At 50.1% G+C, this 13,595-nt stretch overlaps 1 protein-coding gene across 2 annotated transcripts in view; it reads right to left on the reverse strand.

The window, feature by feature from the left end:
• The window catches only part of TEAD4 (TEA domain transcription factor 4), a 72,194-nt gene that overhangs the window by 34,446 nt on the left and 24,153 nt on the right, over window positions 1–13,595 (reverse strand). For both annotated transcript variants that reach the window (XM_079775033.1, XM_079775032.1), the window contains exon 2: window positions 8,601–8,855. In XM_079775033.1, coding sequence (XP_079631159.1) covers window positions 8,601–8,855 — 255 coding nt within the window. The remainder of the gene's footprint in view (window positions 1–8,600; window positions 8,856–13,595) is intronic.

The following is a 13,595-nucleotide window of genomic DNA, read 5'->3' on the forward strand; positions in this document are numbered from 1 at the left end:
AGCTCTACGACCAGACAGGCCACCTTGACCCTGGGCAAGAGGTCAGCAGTGGGGCCAAGGAGCCAAACCCAAGGGGTCTAAGTCTGGCTAAGCTGGCTGTAAATGTTTCAGATTGTGTTTCTTCCCTCCCCTTCTCTGGAGCTGCACTCTCCGCTCCCTTGCAGGCTCATCTCAGACCGCTTCCATCCAGTCTCATGCTGCTTGTTGGAAGTAATGCTAGCAGTTGAGAATTCCCTCTTGGGTGGGATTGCAGTGCTGGGTTTCTGTGGGCATACTGAGCCAAGAGGGACCGAACAGCTTCCTTCCTGCAATCAGAGTTCCTCCAGAGGTCAACCCAGCCATTCTACTGCCTCCAGGCCAGCTGACATCTAATCCAGGCTTAGTTGCTTTCACCCTTGTAATAATAGTAACAACGATGAACACGTATTGAGCACTTCCATGTGCCAGGTACGTGTGCAAACAAAGACTGCATACTCTAACAGCTTTATTTGCACTTGCCCTTTCAATCTTTACAATAGCTTTATGCAGCTGGGGCTGTCACCTTCCCTTTACAGACAGGGAAACTGAGGTTCAAGGTCACAGACCAGCATGTGTTTGAGATTCAAACCCATGCAGCCTGGTTCCAGAGTCTATCTCTTAACTATTGCTCAGCATTACTTCTATTTAACATGGGATCAAGGTCTATCTCTCACAGAAGCAGGGGCTGGACCTGGTGACCCCAGACAGTCTGTCTAGCCTAAGGAAGAAACTGAAGCCCATAGAGAGAATGTGATTTATTCAATGTCACAGTTTCTTAGGGTCTCAGGGGCCACAAAATATCCATGTCTAAGACTTCACAATTATTCCATTATGACTGCTCTTTCCTATGGATGCCCAGCTTTCTCTGCAAGACACCGTTCTGTTCCTCCTCTCTGTACTGAGCCCCAGTTCCCTGGGTCTCTGCATGAAGTCAATCCTTGGTGATGTCTGACTGCCCCTCGCCCTGACCCAGGCCCAAGAGCCTGCCCACCTATGGTCACTCTCTCACGGAGTGTGGTACCCAGAGCTGATGGAAGCCAATGGGCTCTAAATAATGTAGACATCAAGAAGCCCACAGAGTCAGGGGTAGAGGCAGAGAGAAGTAGGGAGCACGTACCCTGAGGTAGAGCCCTGAAACCACAGTGAGGACAGCCAAGGAAGAGCAAGGACAGTCAGAAACTAGTAGAAAATCCAAGAGTCAGTGGGAGGGAAAGACACCTGTCTCCTGACCCAGCTCTGCCACTAGGTGTAAGACCCCAGGCCTTCTCCCCCTGGTGGGTGAGAGCACATGCTGGGGCAGCAGGAAGCCAGCCTGGACCTTGGTGGAGGCCAGTTGGGCAGCTGGGCATTGCAATGTGGCAGGTGGCTTTGGCCAACCCCAGAGAAGACCTGGGTGGGGCTAGGAAGGACACCCACCAGACTCTGGCCCATCTGTCAGAGGACATGTGTCCAACAATCCCCAGCTCACATCCACGGCCCCACCCTACCAGGGTGAGGACTGCCGATGCAGAAGGGAGCGTTGGCCTCCTCACAGGCTGACGGTAGGGCATTCCCAATGTAGGATCCACAGGTCACCACCACCTTTTCCTAACTTCCCCACACACCCTGTCAACCACCCCAGGCTTTTCCTCAGCCATATATTACCACTAAAATTGCTATCCCACCTGCAAGATCCTGTCTCAGTCATTTCTGTATCTCATTTCCTCTGTACTGACTCCCTTTCTACATCAGCCCTCCCTGGCCACATATTAAATGGCATAAAGTAAGTAAAGCGCCTGCCACTTGGCAGAAGGTCAGTAAAGAAAGCTATTGTTATTCATATAGTGAATAAGGTCCTGTTATAACTGATGTTATTAGTCTTCAAAATTGGAACAGGCTGAGAACTTGAGGGCAGGAGCCTCACCACCAAAGACTGCAGACTAGGACGGGAGGAGGCTGGCCCTTCCTCCACAACCAGCCCATCCCTATGTGCAGGGATCAGCTGAAGCCATAAACACCTGCAGGAGGAGGAGGCTATTTGTGGAGAAACTTGTGCCTGAAGCCTGAGAAGGCAGTGATTAGGCCTGACATCTGAGCTAGTACCACCATTGTCCCTGGAGGGCTCTGAGGTTTCTGGTGAAATCTTATCCAGCCTTCAAGGCCACCGGTCCAAGAAACTTCCTTGATTCCCACCCAAGTGGGTGTGCCCACTCCGGCCTCCAAGCCCTAGTGCATGAGGTCTGCACCGTTCTCACAGTACTTGTCCAAAGTCACTGAGCTCCTGTCTGACTCCCTCAATCAAATGTGAGCTCCTGAGGGCAGACATGTACCAGTCAGCTCTATACCCAAGTACCGTTCACTGGGCACGTCTTATGTGCTCTCATCCCAGGAACAACACTAAAAGGTAGTGTCTTCTTCCAATAAACATGTGAGAAGAACCTCAACATCACTAATCATTAGGGAAGTGCAAATCAAAACCATGAGGCACCACTTCACGCCCAAAGGATGACTATTTAAAAAAATGGAAAATAGTAAGTGTTGACAAGGATGTGAAGAAATTAGAACCCTTGTGCATTGTTGGTAGAATGTAAAACGGTGCAGCCACCGTGGAAGATAGTGTGGCAGTTCCTCAAAAAATTAAAGAATTAGCACATGATCCAGCAATTCCACCTCTAGGTATATACCCAAAGAACTGAATGCAGAAACTCAGTACCTGTATACCTATGTTCATTGCAATGGTATTTACAACAGCCAAAAGGCAGAAACACCCAAGTGTCCATCAACAGATAAATGGATGAGCAAAATGTGGTATATCCTTACAACAGAGGATATAATAAAGAACAGACACATGCTACAACACAGATGAACCTTGAAGATACTGTGCTAAGTGAAATAAGCCCAACACAAAAGGACAAATACTGCACAATTCTACGTCTATAAAGTACCTAGAAGAGTCAAATTCATAAACAGAAAACCGAATAGAAGTTACCAGGATGCCCTAGCCGGTTTGGCTCAGTGGATTGAGCATCAGCCTGTGGACTGAACGGTCCTGGGTTTGATCCCCAGTAGGGGGCGTGCAGGAGGCAGCTGATCAAGCATGTCTCTTCACTGATGTTTCTATCTCTCTCTCCCTCTCCCTTCCTCTCTGAAATCAATAAAAATATACTTTAAAAAGAGAGAAGAAGTTACCAGGCTGGAGGAGAAGGGAATAGGGATTTAGTGTTTAATTAGGTGTGGAGTTTCTGTTGGGGAGCATGAAAAAGTTCTGGAGACAGATGGTGCTGATGGCAGCTCAACAATGTAAATGTATTTAATGTCACTGAACTTAAAAAATGATTAAAATGGTGACATTTATGTAACGTATATTTTCCCCACAATAAAATAAATAAGCATACCCCCCAAAAGGTAGTATCATTATCATCCCCATTTTACAAATGAGGAAACGATGCTGAGAACACCCTGCCCACGGTCACACTGGCTACTGGAACAGAGAGCGAATTGAAAGCTCGGCTCACATCATCAGGCCTCCAGAAGCACAGATCCGGGTTCTAAGCCAGAAAGGAGAGCATGGAAGGAGTTGGAAACCGAGGGTGACCAAGCAAAGGGCATGGAAGGATTCAAGCAACGTGGCCAGGAGGTGGGTAGGGGAGAAGTTCGTCTGCGGTTCCCTGGACCCGTGTCTTATCATCTCAATGACAAGAGCCCCAATTGGGTCCAGTCCCTACTCCATCTCTCATTAGCTGTGTAACAATCCAAAATGAGGATTCCCTTCACCTCTGGTAGTCCGTTATCACAGTGCTTTGTCCAGCTCTCCCAAAATCACCATGCAAAGTCCCGCCTCTGGGCCAATGCTCATTCCCTTCTGTCTGAGCACACACCTCCCTCCTCTACCAGCTCAAGTGCCACTTCCTTCCATTAAAATTCCCTTTGGTTTAATGGCTGTGTGCAATGTAAGTGTCATTAATTTACTTTCCAAAGATGGTTCTCCTGCCTCTCCCCTTAAACTATGAAACTGTTTAGACCACAGACCTCAGCCCCAGCCTGGTTCAGAGTGGTGGGCACGTGTTAAGAACTGACCGACTGCTAACAGGAATGGGCAGTCTAGGCCACAGGCACCTGGTCAGACAGAGGAGAAAGCAAGAAGAGAAGCAGAGAGACATAGAGAGAGAGAAGAGAGGCAGAAAGATTTAAGAGCAACTGCCAGGAGGGCGAGATGCATGGGGGTGCAAAAAGGAATGCACAGAACAAGACAGAGCCAGCCACAGGCTCTGGCAAGCAGGAGGGAGAAAGCAAGACAGCAGGGCCAGGGCAGAGCTGTTGGAGAGGGAAAGGCAGGGTGCGAGGGCAGATGGAGGAGAGAAGTTGCCCCGTGCTCACCTTCCCACACCTGCCCATGGGGCCAGAGGCCAAGGCCTGGCTGAAGGCGGTCAGAATGATCAGCGTGTGTCAGTGCCAGGGCAAAGGTTACACAGTGACAGGGCAAAAATGAAAGCAGCCGTGAACAGGAGAGGGCTAGCAGCCCTGGCCTGGAAGCCGGTCCACAAGTGTGGGAGGCTGGGCTCAGAAATAACAGGCGTTAATCTGTCCTGCTGCTGTGCATGGCATCTGCATGTCTGCCTGGCCGTCGACAGCGTGCTTCCCTGGGCGTGCAGGACCAGGGCTGAGAGCAGGCCTACGCCTGTCCTCGGAGTCGGCAGGTCTAGAACCTTCCTCTGAGCACTCGAGAGGCGGTTTGTCCTTCAGCCAAGCCTTCTTCCTACTGCTTATTCTCAGCTCCCATCCTGTGCCCCACTGGGTCGCCACCTGGAAAACAGCAGGTGGCCTCTAGATGTGGGGGAGTGTAAAGACCAGGGCTCTCAGGGGCTTGGGCACAGGAGGATGGCAAGAGTGGGTCTCCGAAGGGAGAGGAGAAGACAGAGGAGAGCAGCCTCAGTGAGATGTGTCTGAGTCAGCTTGGCCCTCTTCCTCTGCCTCCCTGGGGTCCATCCCACACACCGGGCCTGAGCTCAGAGCTATATATACCTCCCAGATGGACGGGAGCCCCTGCCGAGAGCCCCTCCACCAACTCCCTACGCAGTCCTTCCTTGGCCCAGACCTCATGCCAGGTAAGAAGAGATGAGGATAAGCCCGCGTCTGGACTCCAGCAGGATCTGTACTCACGTAGGACAGGTGCTGTGCGTGCTGGGCGAGTCAGCAACACTGCCGAGCAGCCTCCAGCCCATGCCCAGAGCCTGACCCACCTGGGGCTGGGCTAAGCAGAAAGCTAGGCAGGGGAGAAGACAGGAGCAGGTGGGAGGCTCTGTACAGCTCACAAAGGCCATTCAGGGCAATAGGGGAGCACTATCTGAGGAGGCAGGAGAACTGAGTTCTAGCCCCGGCTCTCTCGCTTACTACCCGAGAGACTCTGGGATAAACTCTGGCCTCTCTGACCTTCTCTCGGTTATCATTCCTCCTTCCCTTGAAAACGTTAAAGGGATAACTGATATTAGAGGCCACTGAGTGCTCCTGTCAGCGTAACCACGAGGCTCCTGGGCTCTCTCCTCCTCTCAGGTTAATCTCTGTGCCATCCCCCCACCCTGTGGCCTCCTGGTCTTTCTGCATAGGGGACATCAACATGGCCAGGACAGTTTGCCAAACACCCTTTTCATCCTGCTCCACCGCCTTCTCAACAGCTCTCCTCCTGCCAAACAATTCCAACCCAAGGCCTGTCTGAAGTCCACAGACTTGGACTTGACTTGACTAAACCCTGGCCCAGTCACCATCATCTGGCGACTGAATGTAAAGTCTCTTAACCCAATTCTTTTATAGGTAAAGTGAGAATAGAAATATCTACCCATAACAACTAAATAAAACTAAGATCCACCCAAATATCCATCAACAGATGAACGGATAAACAAAACATGGTCTATCCATACAATGGAATGTTAGTAAGTAAAACAAGCCAGACACAAAAAGACAAATACTATATGATTCCTCCTATATGAGGTACCTAAAGCAGTCATATCCACAGAGGAAGAAAATAGAGTGGTGGGGCTGCCAGGGCTGGGGGAAGGGGTGAGTGAGGAGTTAATATTTAATGGGTACAGAGGTTCAGGGGGGATGATAATAAAGTTCTGGAGGTAGGTGGTGGTGATGGTTGCACAACAATGGGAATGTACTTCATGCCACTGAACTGCACACTAATGGTTTAAAAGGCAAATATTATATACTTTTTGCTACACATACAAACAGCTCAGCACCCAGAGTCTGGTGCACCATAGCACTCAAATAAATAAGCGTCTGCTGATTCTGCCACATTCCACTATCTCCATGGGCCTTCCCAGAGAGCTGCAAGCAACCGCAGCTTGCTCCCTCTGCTAAATGCTTCTTGCGCACTTGTTTGCCAAACAATGTGTCCCTTTAAAGCACAAAGACGTATCCTGCGAAGAGTCCTGTGCACAAGTCATGGCTTTCCAACCAGGGATCCTGACAGCTCTCCAGCTAAACTACACGCCCCCCCCACCCCGCCCACCCCTTACCCCTTCTCACCTCAACTCATGATCAATACCATCCCACTCTCCGCCAAAGGAGTGGAAAGAGCCTAGGGTCCCAGAGCCTCCATTTCTCACCAGCTCCATGGGATGACCTATGGAAAGCACCCAATCCTACAACTGGCACCCAACAGGTGCTCCATACATATCAGCCCTCAGCTCCATGAAGCTCCCGCAGGGGCCAAAAGTCAGAAGCAACAATCAGAAAAGGAAATGGTTAGAGTAGGAGTGGTACAGGGGGCTGACCCAGGGCATGGGTGCCCACAAAAGTAAGAGAGACTAGGAACCAAGCATAGCCATGATGATGGGCTGGTAAGAAGAGATGAGCATTTACTGGTGACTGAGGAGAAGACCTAGAGTCTAGCTCAAAAGGAGCTTGCTTCCCAACAAACAAAAGAAAGAGAAGGCCTCAATTTGGCCTCCTAGGGAAGGTTAAAGCATAGAGTAGAAGGGGCTGTGAGAGCTCCATGACTCCCTGGGCCAGTAAACAACCAGATTTGAGTTTAGTCAGTTGAATTAAGTTGAATAGTGTCCCCACAAAATTCTTGTCCACCGAGAACCTCAGAATGTGACCTTATTAGGAAATAGGGTCTTCACAGATGTAATTAGTGAAGATGAGGTCATACTGGATTAGGGTGGCCCCGGTCCAAGGACTGGCACCCTTATAAGAATATGAGAAGACACAGAGACATACACAGAAGGAGCACGGCCATGTGACAACCGAGTCAGAGGCAGGAGCGATGCAGCTAACAGCCAAGGAGCAGCAAGGTTGCCAGCAAGCACCAGAAGCCAGGATAGAGGCCTGGAGCACATTCTCCCTCAGACCCTCAAAAGGAACCCGCCCAAGGACACCTGGATTTCACACGTCTGGCCTCCTGAACGTTGTTTTAAGCCACCTCATTTGTGGTCATTTCTTATAGCACCCCTAGGAGACAAACACAGCCCCACGAGCTGACAAAGGATCTGTGCGGAGGAGGGAGAACTTGAGTGGAAACCCCAGGGTGGGCTCCTGGACTAGAGCCAGCTTGTTGGAGGCCAGGGTGGAGCCCTCCGCTCTCAGGGGCTTTGGCCAGTTCCAGAGACCCTCTCAGCTGCAGTGCTTCAAGCTGAGAGTCCGGGGGCTTTCAATGGGAATGAAAGCCTCACTTGGGCCTTCCAACAGCTGCTCAGTTGTTGTTTTACTTTCCCAAACACCCGTTCTCCCATCCAAAATCAATCCCACGTGGCTGCTGGACAGAGTTTCTATATCTGCGTTCCGCATCCTCAGGCGCTCAGGAAGACCGAGCCTTCCCAGATGCCTCCCAGCTGGAGGGCCTTTCCTGAGGAAGGTCTGCAGCACTCTGCTGGACTCCCGCCTGAACCACTCCGCCTGCCTGGTCGTCAGCTACATGTGTGGCCACGCCGCACCCACCAGACTGTGAGCAGGGACTAGATCTGCCCACCACACCTGGAACACAGACGGCTCATAAAGGAGGGAATGAGTCCAGGAACCACCTCCATGACCACCCTTCACAGCCAAGGTGGGGAGCTGGGAGATCAGGCATACGCCTGAGGGATGGCTTGTGGGATGTTTCCAGTATTTAACTCCTTTCCCAAGTCTCCCATTACCCCAGCTCCCCACACACTCAAAGGCTTCTTCTCAGATGCCCTCCCATCCCTTGAGAACCCAGCTCAGAAGAAAGCAGTGTCACCGAAACCGGTTTGGCTCAGTGGATAGAGCGTCGGCCTGCGGACTCAAGGGTCCCAGGTTCGATTCTGATCAAGGGCATGTACATTGGTTGCGGGCACATACCCAGTGGGGGGTGTGCAGGAGGCAGCTGATCGATGTTTCTCTCTCATCGATGTTTCTAACTCTCTATCCCTCTCTCTTCCTCTCTGTAAAAAATCAATAAAATATATTTAAAAAAAAAAAAGAAAGCAGTGTCCACCTGTTAGAAGCCCCAAGAGATCATCCCCCTCCCTCACTTGGAGGGAACCCCAAGGTTGCTGCGCCTCACCCCTTGCCTAGATTCTATTTCCAGAGCTGGACCATGAGGTAAGGGGCCTGCTGCCCCACCCAACAGGGGTCCTTACCGTACATCTTGCCCTCATCCGACAGGATGATCTTGCGCCGGCCACAGGGGGGGTAGATGGCCAGGGCCTCCTGGAAGCTCTGCTCAATGTCCGGGCTCCAAACACCCTCCGCATCATTGTCGATGGGCTTGTCCAATGCCTGACTGCCCCCAGAGACGTTGCTCCCCTCAGGGGAGTTGGGAGAGCTCCACTCGTTGGAGGTAATGGTGCCGGCCTTGCCCTCCAAGGCTCCGCTTGGAGGAGCGCCTGTTGGACCTGTTTGGGCAGAAACCACAGCATTGGTGGAAGAACCAGGTGGACCACGGGACGGGGGTACCCAGGGAGTGCCAAGCCCACGACCAGTTGCTCTTCCTTGCCAGGCCACTCACTGCACAGGAGCTTGGAGGGAAAAGGCCAGAGATTCTAGGAGACAGAGTAAAATGAAAGGCCTGGGAGGATCAGAGGCCTAGGATCAGGGCAGGTCATCTGCCCTCTGTAGACCTCAGCTTCCTACCTGTCAAAGGAGCACAATGACCTGGGCACTCTCTAATCGCAGCTCCAAGAACCCAGACAGGGCTGGGAAGTAGGAGACAAGGATGGTCTGGCATTAAATCAATAATGGACAAAAAGGATGAAAAGCACTGTGTGCTGCCCAGCCGGTGTGGCTCAGTGGTTGAATGTCGACCTATGAACCAGGAGGTTACAGTTCGATTCCCGGTGAGGGTACATGCCTGTGTTGCGGGCTCAATCCTCGGTGGGGAGAATGGAGGTGGGTGCAGGGGCAACCAATCAATAATTCTCTCGCATCATTGATGTTTCTCTCTCTCTCTCTCTCTCTCTCTCTCTCTCTCTCTCTCTCTCTCTCTCCCTCTTCCTTTCTCTCTGAAATCAATAAAAATATATTTAAAAACAAAACAAACACTGTGTGCTGCTGACAGGAATATAAAATGGTACAGCCTGTGGGAGGCAATATGGAGAGTCCTCAAAAAATTAAAAACAGAGCTATCATGAGATCCAGCAATCCCTCTTCTAGGTATATATATCCAAAAGAATTGAAAGCAGGGTCCTGAAGAGATATTTGTACACTCATGTTTATAGCAGCATTATTCACAATACCCAAGAGGTGGAAGCAACCCAAGTATCCACAGATGGATAATGGATGAACAAAATATGACATATACATACAATGGGATATTATTCAGCCTTGAAAATTCTGTCACATGCCACAACATGGATGAACCTTGAGGACATCATGCTAAGTGAAATAAGTCAGCCACAAAAAGACAAATACAAGTCCACTTATATGGAGTATCTAGAGTAGTCAAATCCATAGAGACGGAAAGTAGCACGGTGGTTGCCAGGGGCTGGGGAGAGGAGGAGAGTTAGTGTTAATGAGTATAGAGTTTCAGTTTTACAAGATGAAAACATTCTGGAGATCTACTGCACAACAATGTGAATATACATTTAACACTACTGAGCTATACACTTAAAAATGGTTAATATGATAAACTTTGTGTTTTACCACAATTAAAACTTTTAAAAGTATGTAAAATAAAATGCAGCTCACCATTCTCTATGACATCCCAGCTTTGTCTGTTTTTATTTTTTATTTTCGGTTAATCCCCACCCCGAGGATATTTTTTTCCATTGATTTTTAGAGAAAATGGAAGAGAGGGAGGGAGAGAGGAGGATAGAGAGAGAAACATTGATATGAGAAAGACACATCAACTGGTTGCCTCCTGCATGTGCCCTGACATGGCCAGAGGACTGAACCTGCAACCCAGGTACTTGCCTTTGCCTGGGAATCAAACCCTCGACCCTTCAGTGCATGAGTTAACACTCTAACCACTTAGCTATACCAGCCAAGCCTGGCTGTTTTTAAAGAAAGCTTTGGGCCCTGGTGGATTCTCACATGTTGGGGTTCTGTCAAGTTGACTTGCTGGTGCCACCAGAAGCTGACAACACAACCCTGCCCCTGCCATCAGCATAAGACAAATTCAGTGACCTCAGCACCAACTGTCCAAGCTATAAATTTGTGGACACAGTTCTCAGGGATTTGGGAAGGAGCAGGACATACTAGTAATCTTAAGGCAGTTTTTAGATTATGAGTGCCAGGTGGGTACCATTTACCTCCCATGGCCCTCCCTGCGCCCCCAGCCACTGAGCACAGCTGCAAAGGAGGGTCTCTCCCCATCACACAGATCACCCTTTTCTTCCTCCCCTATTAGCCATGAGGACCAGTGTAGCCCAGCAGCCCAAACCCAGGGGAAGGAGTCTAAAGACCTGAGTTCCAACCCACTTCCACCCAGGATCCTTACAAATAAGACCTTCCCACCATTCCTCATGCTTGAAGTCTCTCACCCCCAACCCAGACAGTTAGACGAACATTCCTTCACAGAGAGGTGGGTATGAGGGTCAGTGTGGCCACCAGCCAGTGAAGGAAAGGGAGGAGCACAATGTGTATGAGGGGGGAGGAGACAATGTGTATGAGGAGCACAATGTGTATGAGGAGCACAATGTGTATGAGGGGGGGCATACCCTGGGAGAGGGTGGAGGTTCCAAGGAACTTAGACTGCTGGCCCAGGCCTGAAGTTAGAAAGAGGTTAAACCATTGAAATTTAAAGCAGGAACCCTAACCCAATCCCCTCAACTTGCAGATGAGGACACTAAGGCCCAGAAATGCCTGAAGACTTGCCCAAGGTCACATAACAAGTCAACAGATCAGCTGGGTCTTGATCTCTGCCCTCACATGCCAGGCCTTTTAGCATAATTAAAGTTGGCTTTCTCTCTGTGGCTGTTAAAATCATTTTCCTCAAAGTGTGTCCAAGGGGGTCACCTGGTCTGAAAAAAAACACTAGCCTATTCTCCACCTGAAATTCTTCTCTTGATGCTATCATGAACGCTGAACTCTTTTTCTATACCTTCCAAAACAAAGTTCTTAAAAGAGATAGAACTTAGAAATGACAAATATAACAAATACTTTTTTATTTATATTTTAACAATAGCCGTTTTATTTATTTATTTACTTACTTTTAAAAATATATTTTTATTATTGATTTCAGAGAGGAAGGGAGAGGGAGAGAGAGAAATAGAAACATCAATGATTGTAGAGAATCAGTGGTCAGCTGCTTCCTCCTGCACGTCCCCTACCAGGGACCAAACCCAAAACCTGGGCATATGCCCCAACCGGGAATTGAACTGTGACCTCCTGGTCCATAGGTCAATGGTTCAACCACTGAACCACACAAGCTGGGAAACAAGTACACTTTCAAATACATGGCTAACTTCAGAAGAAAGTAAACCCCTACAAGCCCAAAATGAAAAACTCTAAGCTACAGTAATAAGCAGATGAGCTATTACTATAGTAGCTCTAGGAGGCAGGCATGAAGCTAACCCTATCTATTAAAAGAGTAATATGCAAATTGACTGTCACTCCAACACAAGATGGCTGCCCCCATGTGGTCAAAGATGGCTGCCGCCATGTGGACACAAGATGGCCACCACAAGATGGCCGGCAGGGGAGGGCAGTTGTGGGCAATTGGGGAGGACCAGGCCTGCAGGGGAGGGCAGTTGGGGGCAACCAGGGCTACGAGGGGGGCCAGTTGGGGGCAACCAGGCCTGTCGGAGAGGGCAGTTGGGGGGACCAGGCCTGCAGGGGAGGACAGTTAGGGGTGACCGGGCCAGCAGGGGAGGGCAGTTGGGGGTGACCAGGGCTGCAGGGGAGGGCAGTTGAGGGGGATCGGGCCAGCAAGGGAGGGCAGTTAGGGGTGACCAGGCCTGCAGGGGAGGGCAGTTGGGGAGGACCAGGCCTGCAGGGGAGGGCAGTTGGGGGCGACCAGGCTGGCAAGGGAGGGCAGTTAGGGTTGATCGGGTTAGTAGGGAGGGCAGTTGGGGGCAACCAGACCTGCAGGGGAGGACAGTTAGGGGCGACCAGGCCAGCAGGGGAGGGCAGTGGGGGCGATCGGGCCAGCAGGGGAGGGCAGTTGGGGGCAACCAGGCTGGCAAGGGAGGGCAGTTAGGGGTAATCAGGCCAGCAGGAGAGCAGTTAGGCGTCGATCAGGCTGGCAGGGGATTGGTTAGGGAGTGATCAGGCTGGCAGGCAGAAGCGGTTAGGGACAATCAGGCAGGCAGACACGCAAGCGGTTGGGAACCAGCAATCCTGGATTGTGAGAGGGATGTCCCAGATTGGAGAGGGTGCAGGCTGGGCTGAGGGACAAACACCCCCACACATGAATTTCATGCACTGTGCCTCTAGTCTATAATAATAAAAGCATAATATGGTAATTAGACTGGACGTCCTTCCAGACGAAGCTGGGGCTGTGAGGGAAGCCAGTGCCAGCAGCTGGGGGAAGAAAGGCCTACTCTTGCACAAATTTCATACATTGGGCCTCTAGTTTACAATAAAATCTCTTAGCAAACTATTAGAAACAAAAGGAACTTCTTTAACTCACCAAAACATTATCTTCACAAAACCTACTGTGATATTATGATTTATAATAAGAACTATATATTTGGTCTTTGTCCAGCTTTCTGGCAAAGAGCTCCCACAACACTTGGAATTTCCTAAGTGATGAAAGTGATGGAGGCGTCTTGCTATGTGAATGAGGTGACTTTTGGAAAGCACCTCTGGATGGGGGCTGGTGGTCAGGAGAACCAACCATGTGACTAGAGGGTTAGAACTTTCAGTGTCCCCTCACCCTCACCTCTGGGGAGGAGAGAGAAGCTGAAGGTTGATCAATTGCCTATGGCCAATGTATGGTCAAAGATTTAACCAGTCATGCCTAGGTAATGAAGCCTCCATAAACCCCAAAAGGGCAACCAATGGGAGGGCTCGGGCAGCAAGTGAGATGAAGCACTGAGGCTTCCTCCCCTTTGCCCTCCTCAGCCTGCTGGTGCTCACCTATGCGGTGGTCAAAAAAGAAAGAAAATCAAATTATTAAAACTTCTAAGAGGAAAAAACAACAGCTTCTAAGAGAATTCAAGCAAACTCAATTACATTCTTTTATTTTTAATCCT

This window comes from Cnephaeus nilssonii, assembly GCF_951640355.1.
Source record: "Cnephaeus nilssonii genome assembly, chromosome: 6".
NCBI lineage: Eukaryota > Metazoa > Chordata > Mammalia > Chiroptera > Vespertilionidae > Cnephaeus > Cnephaeus nilssonii.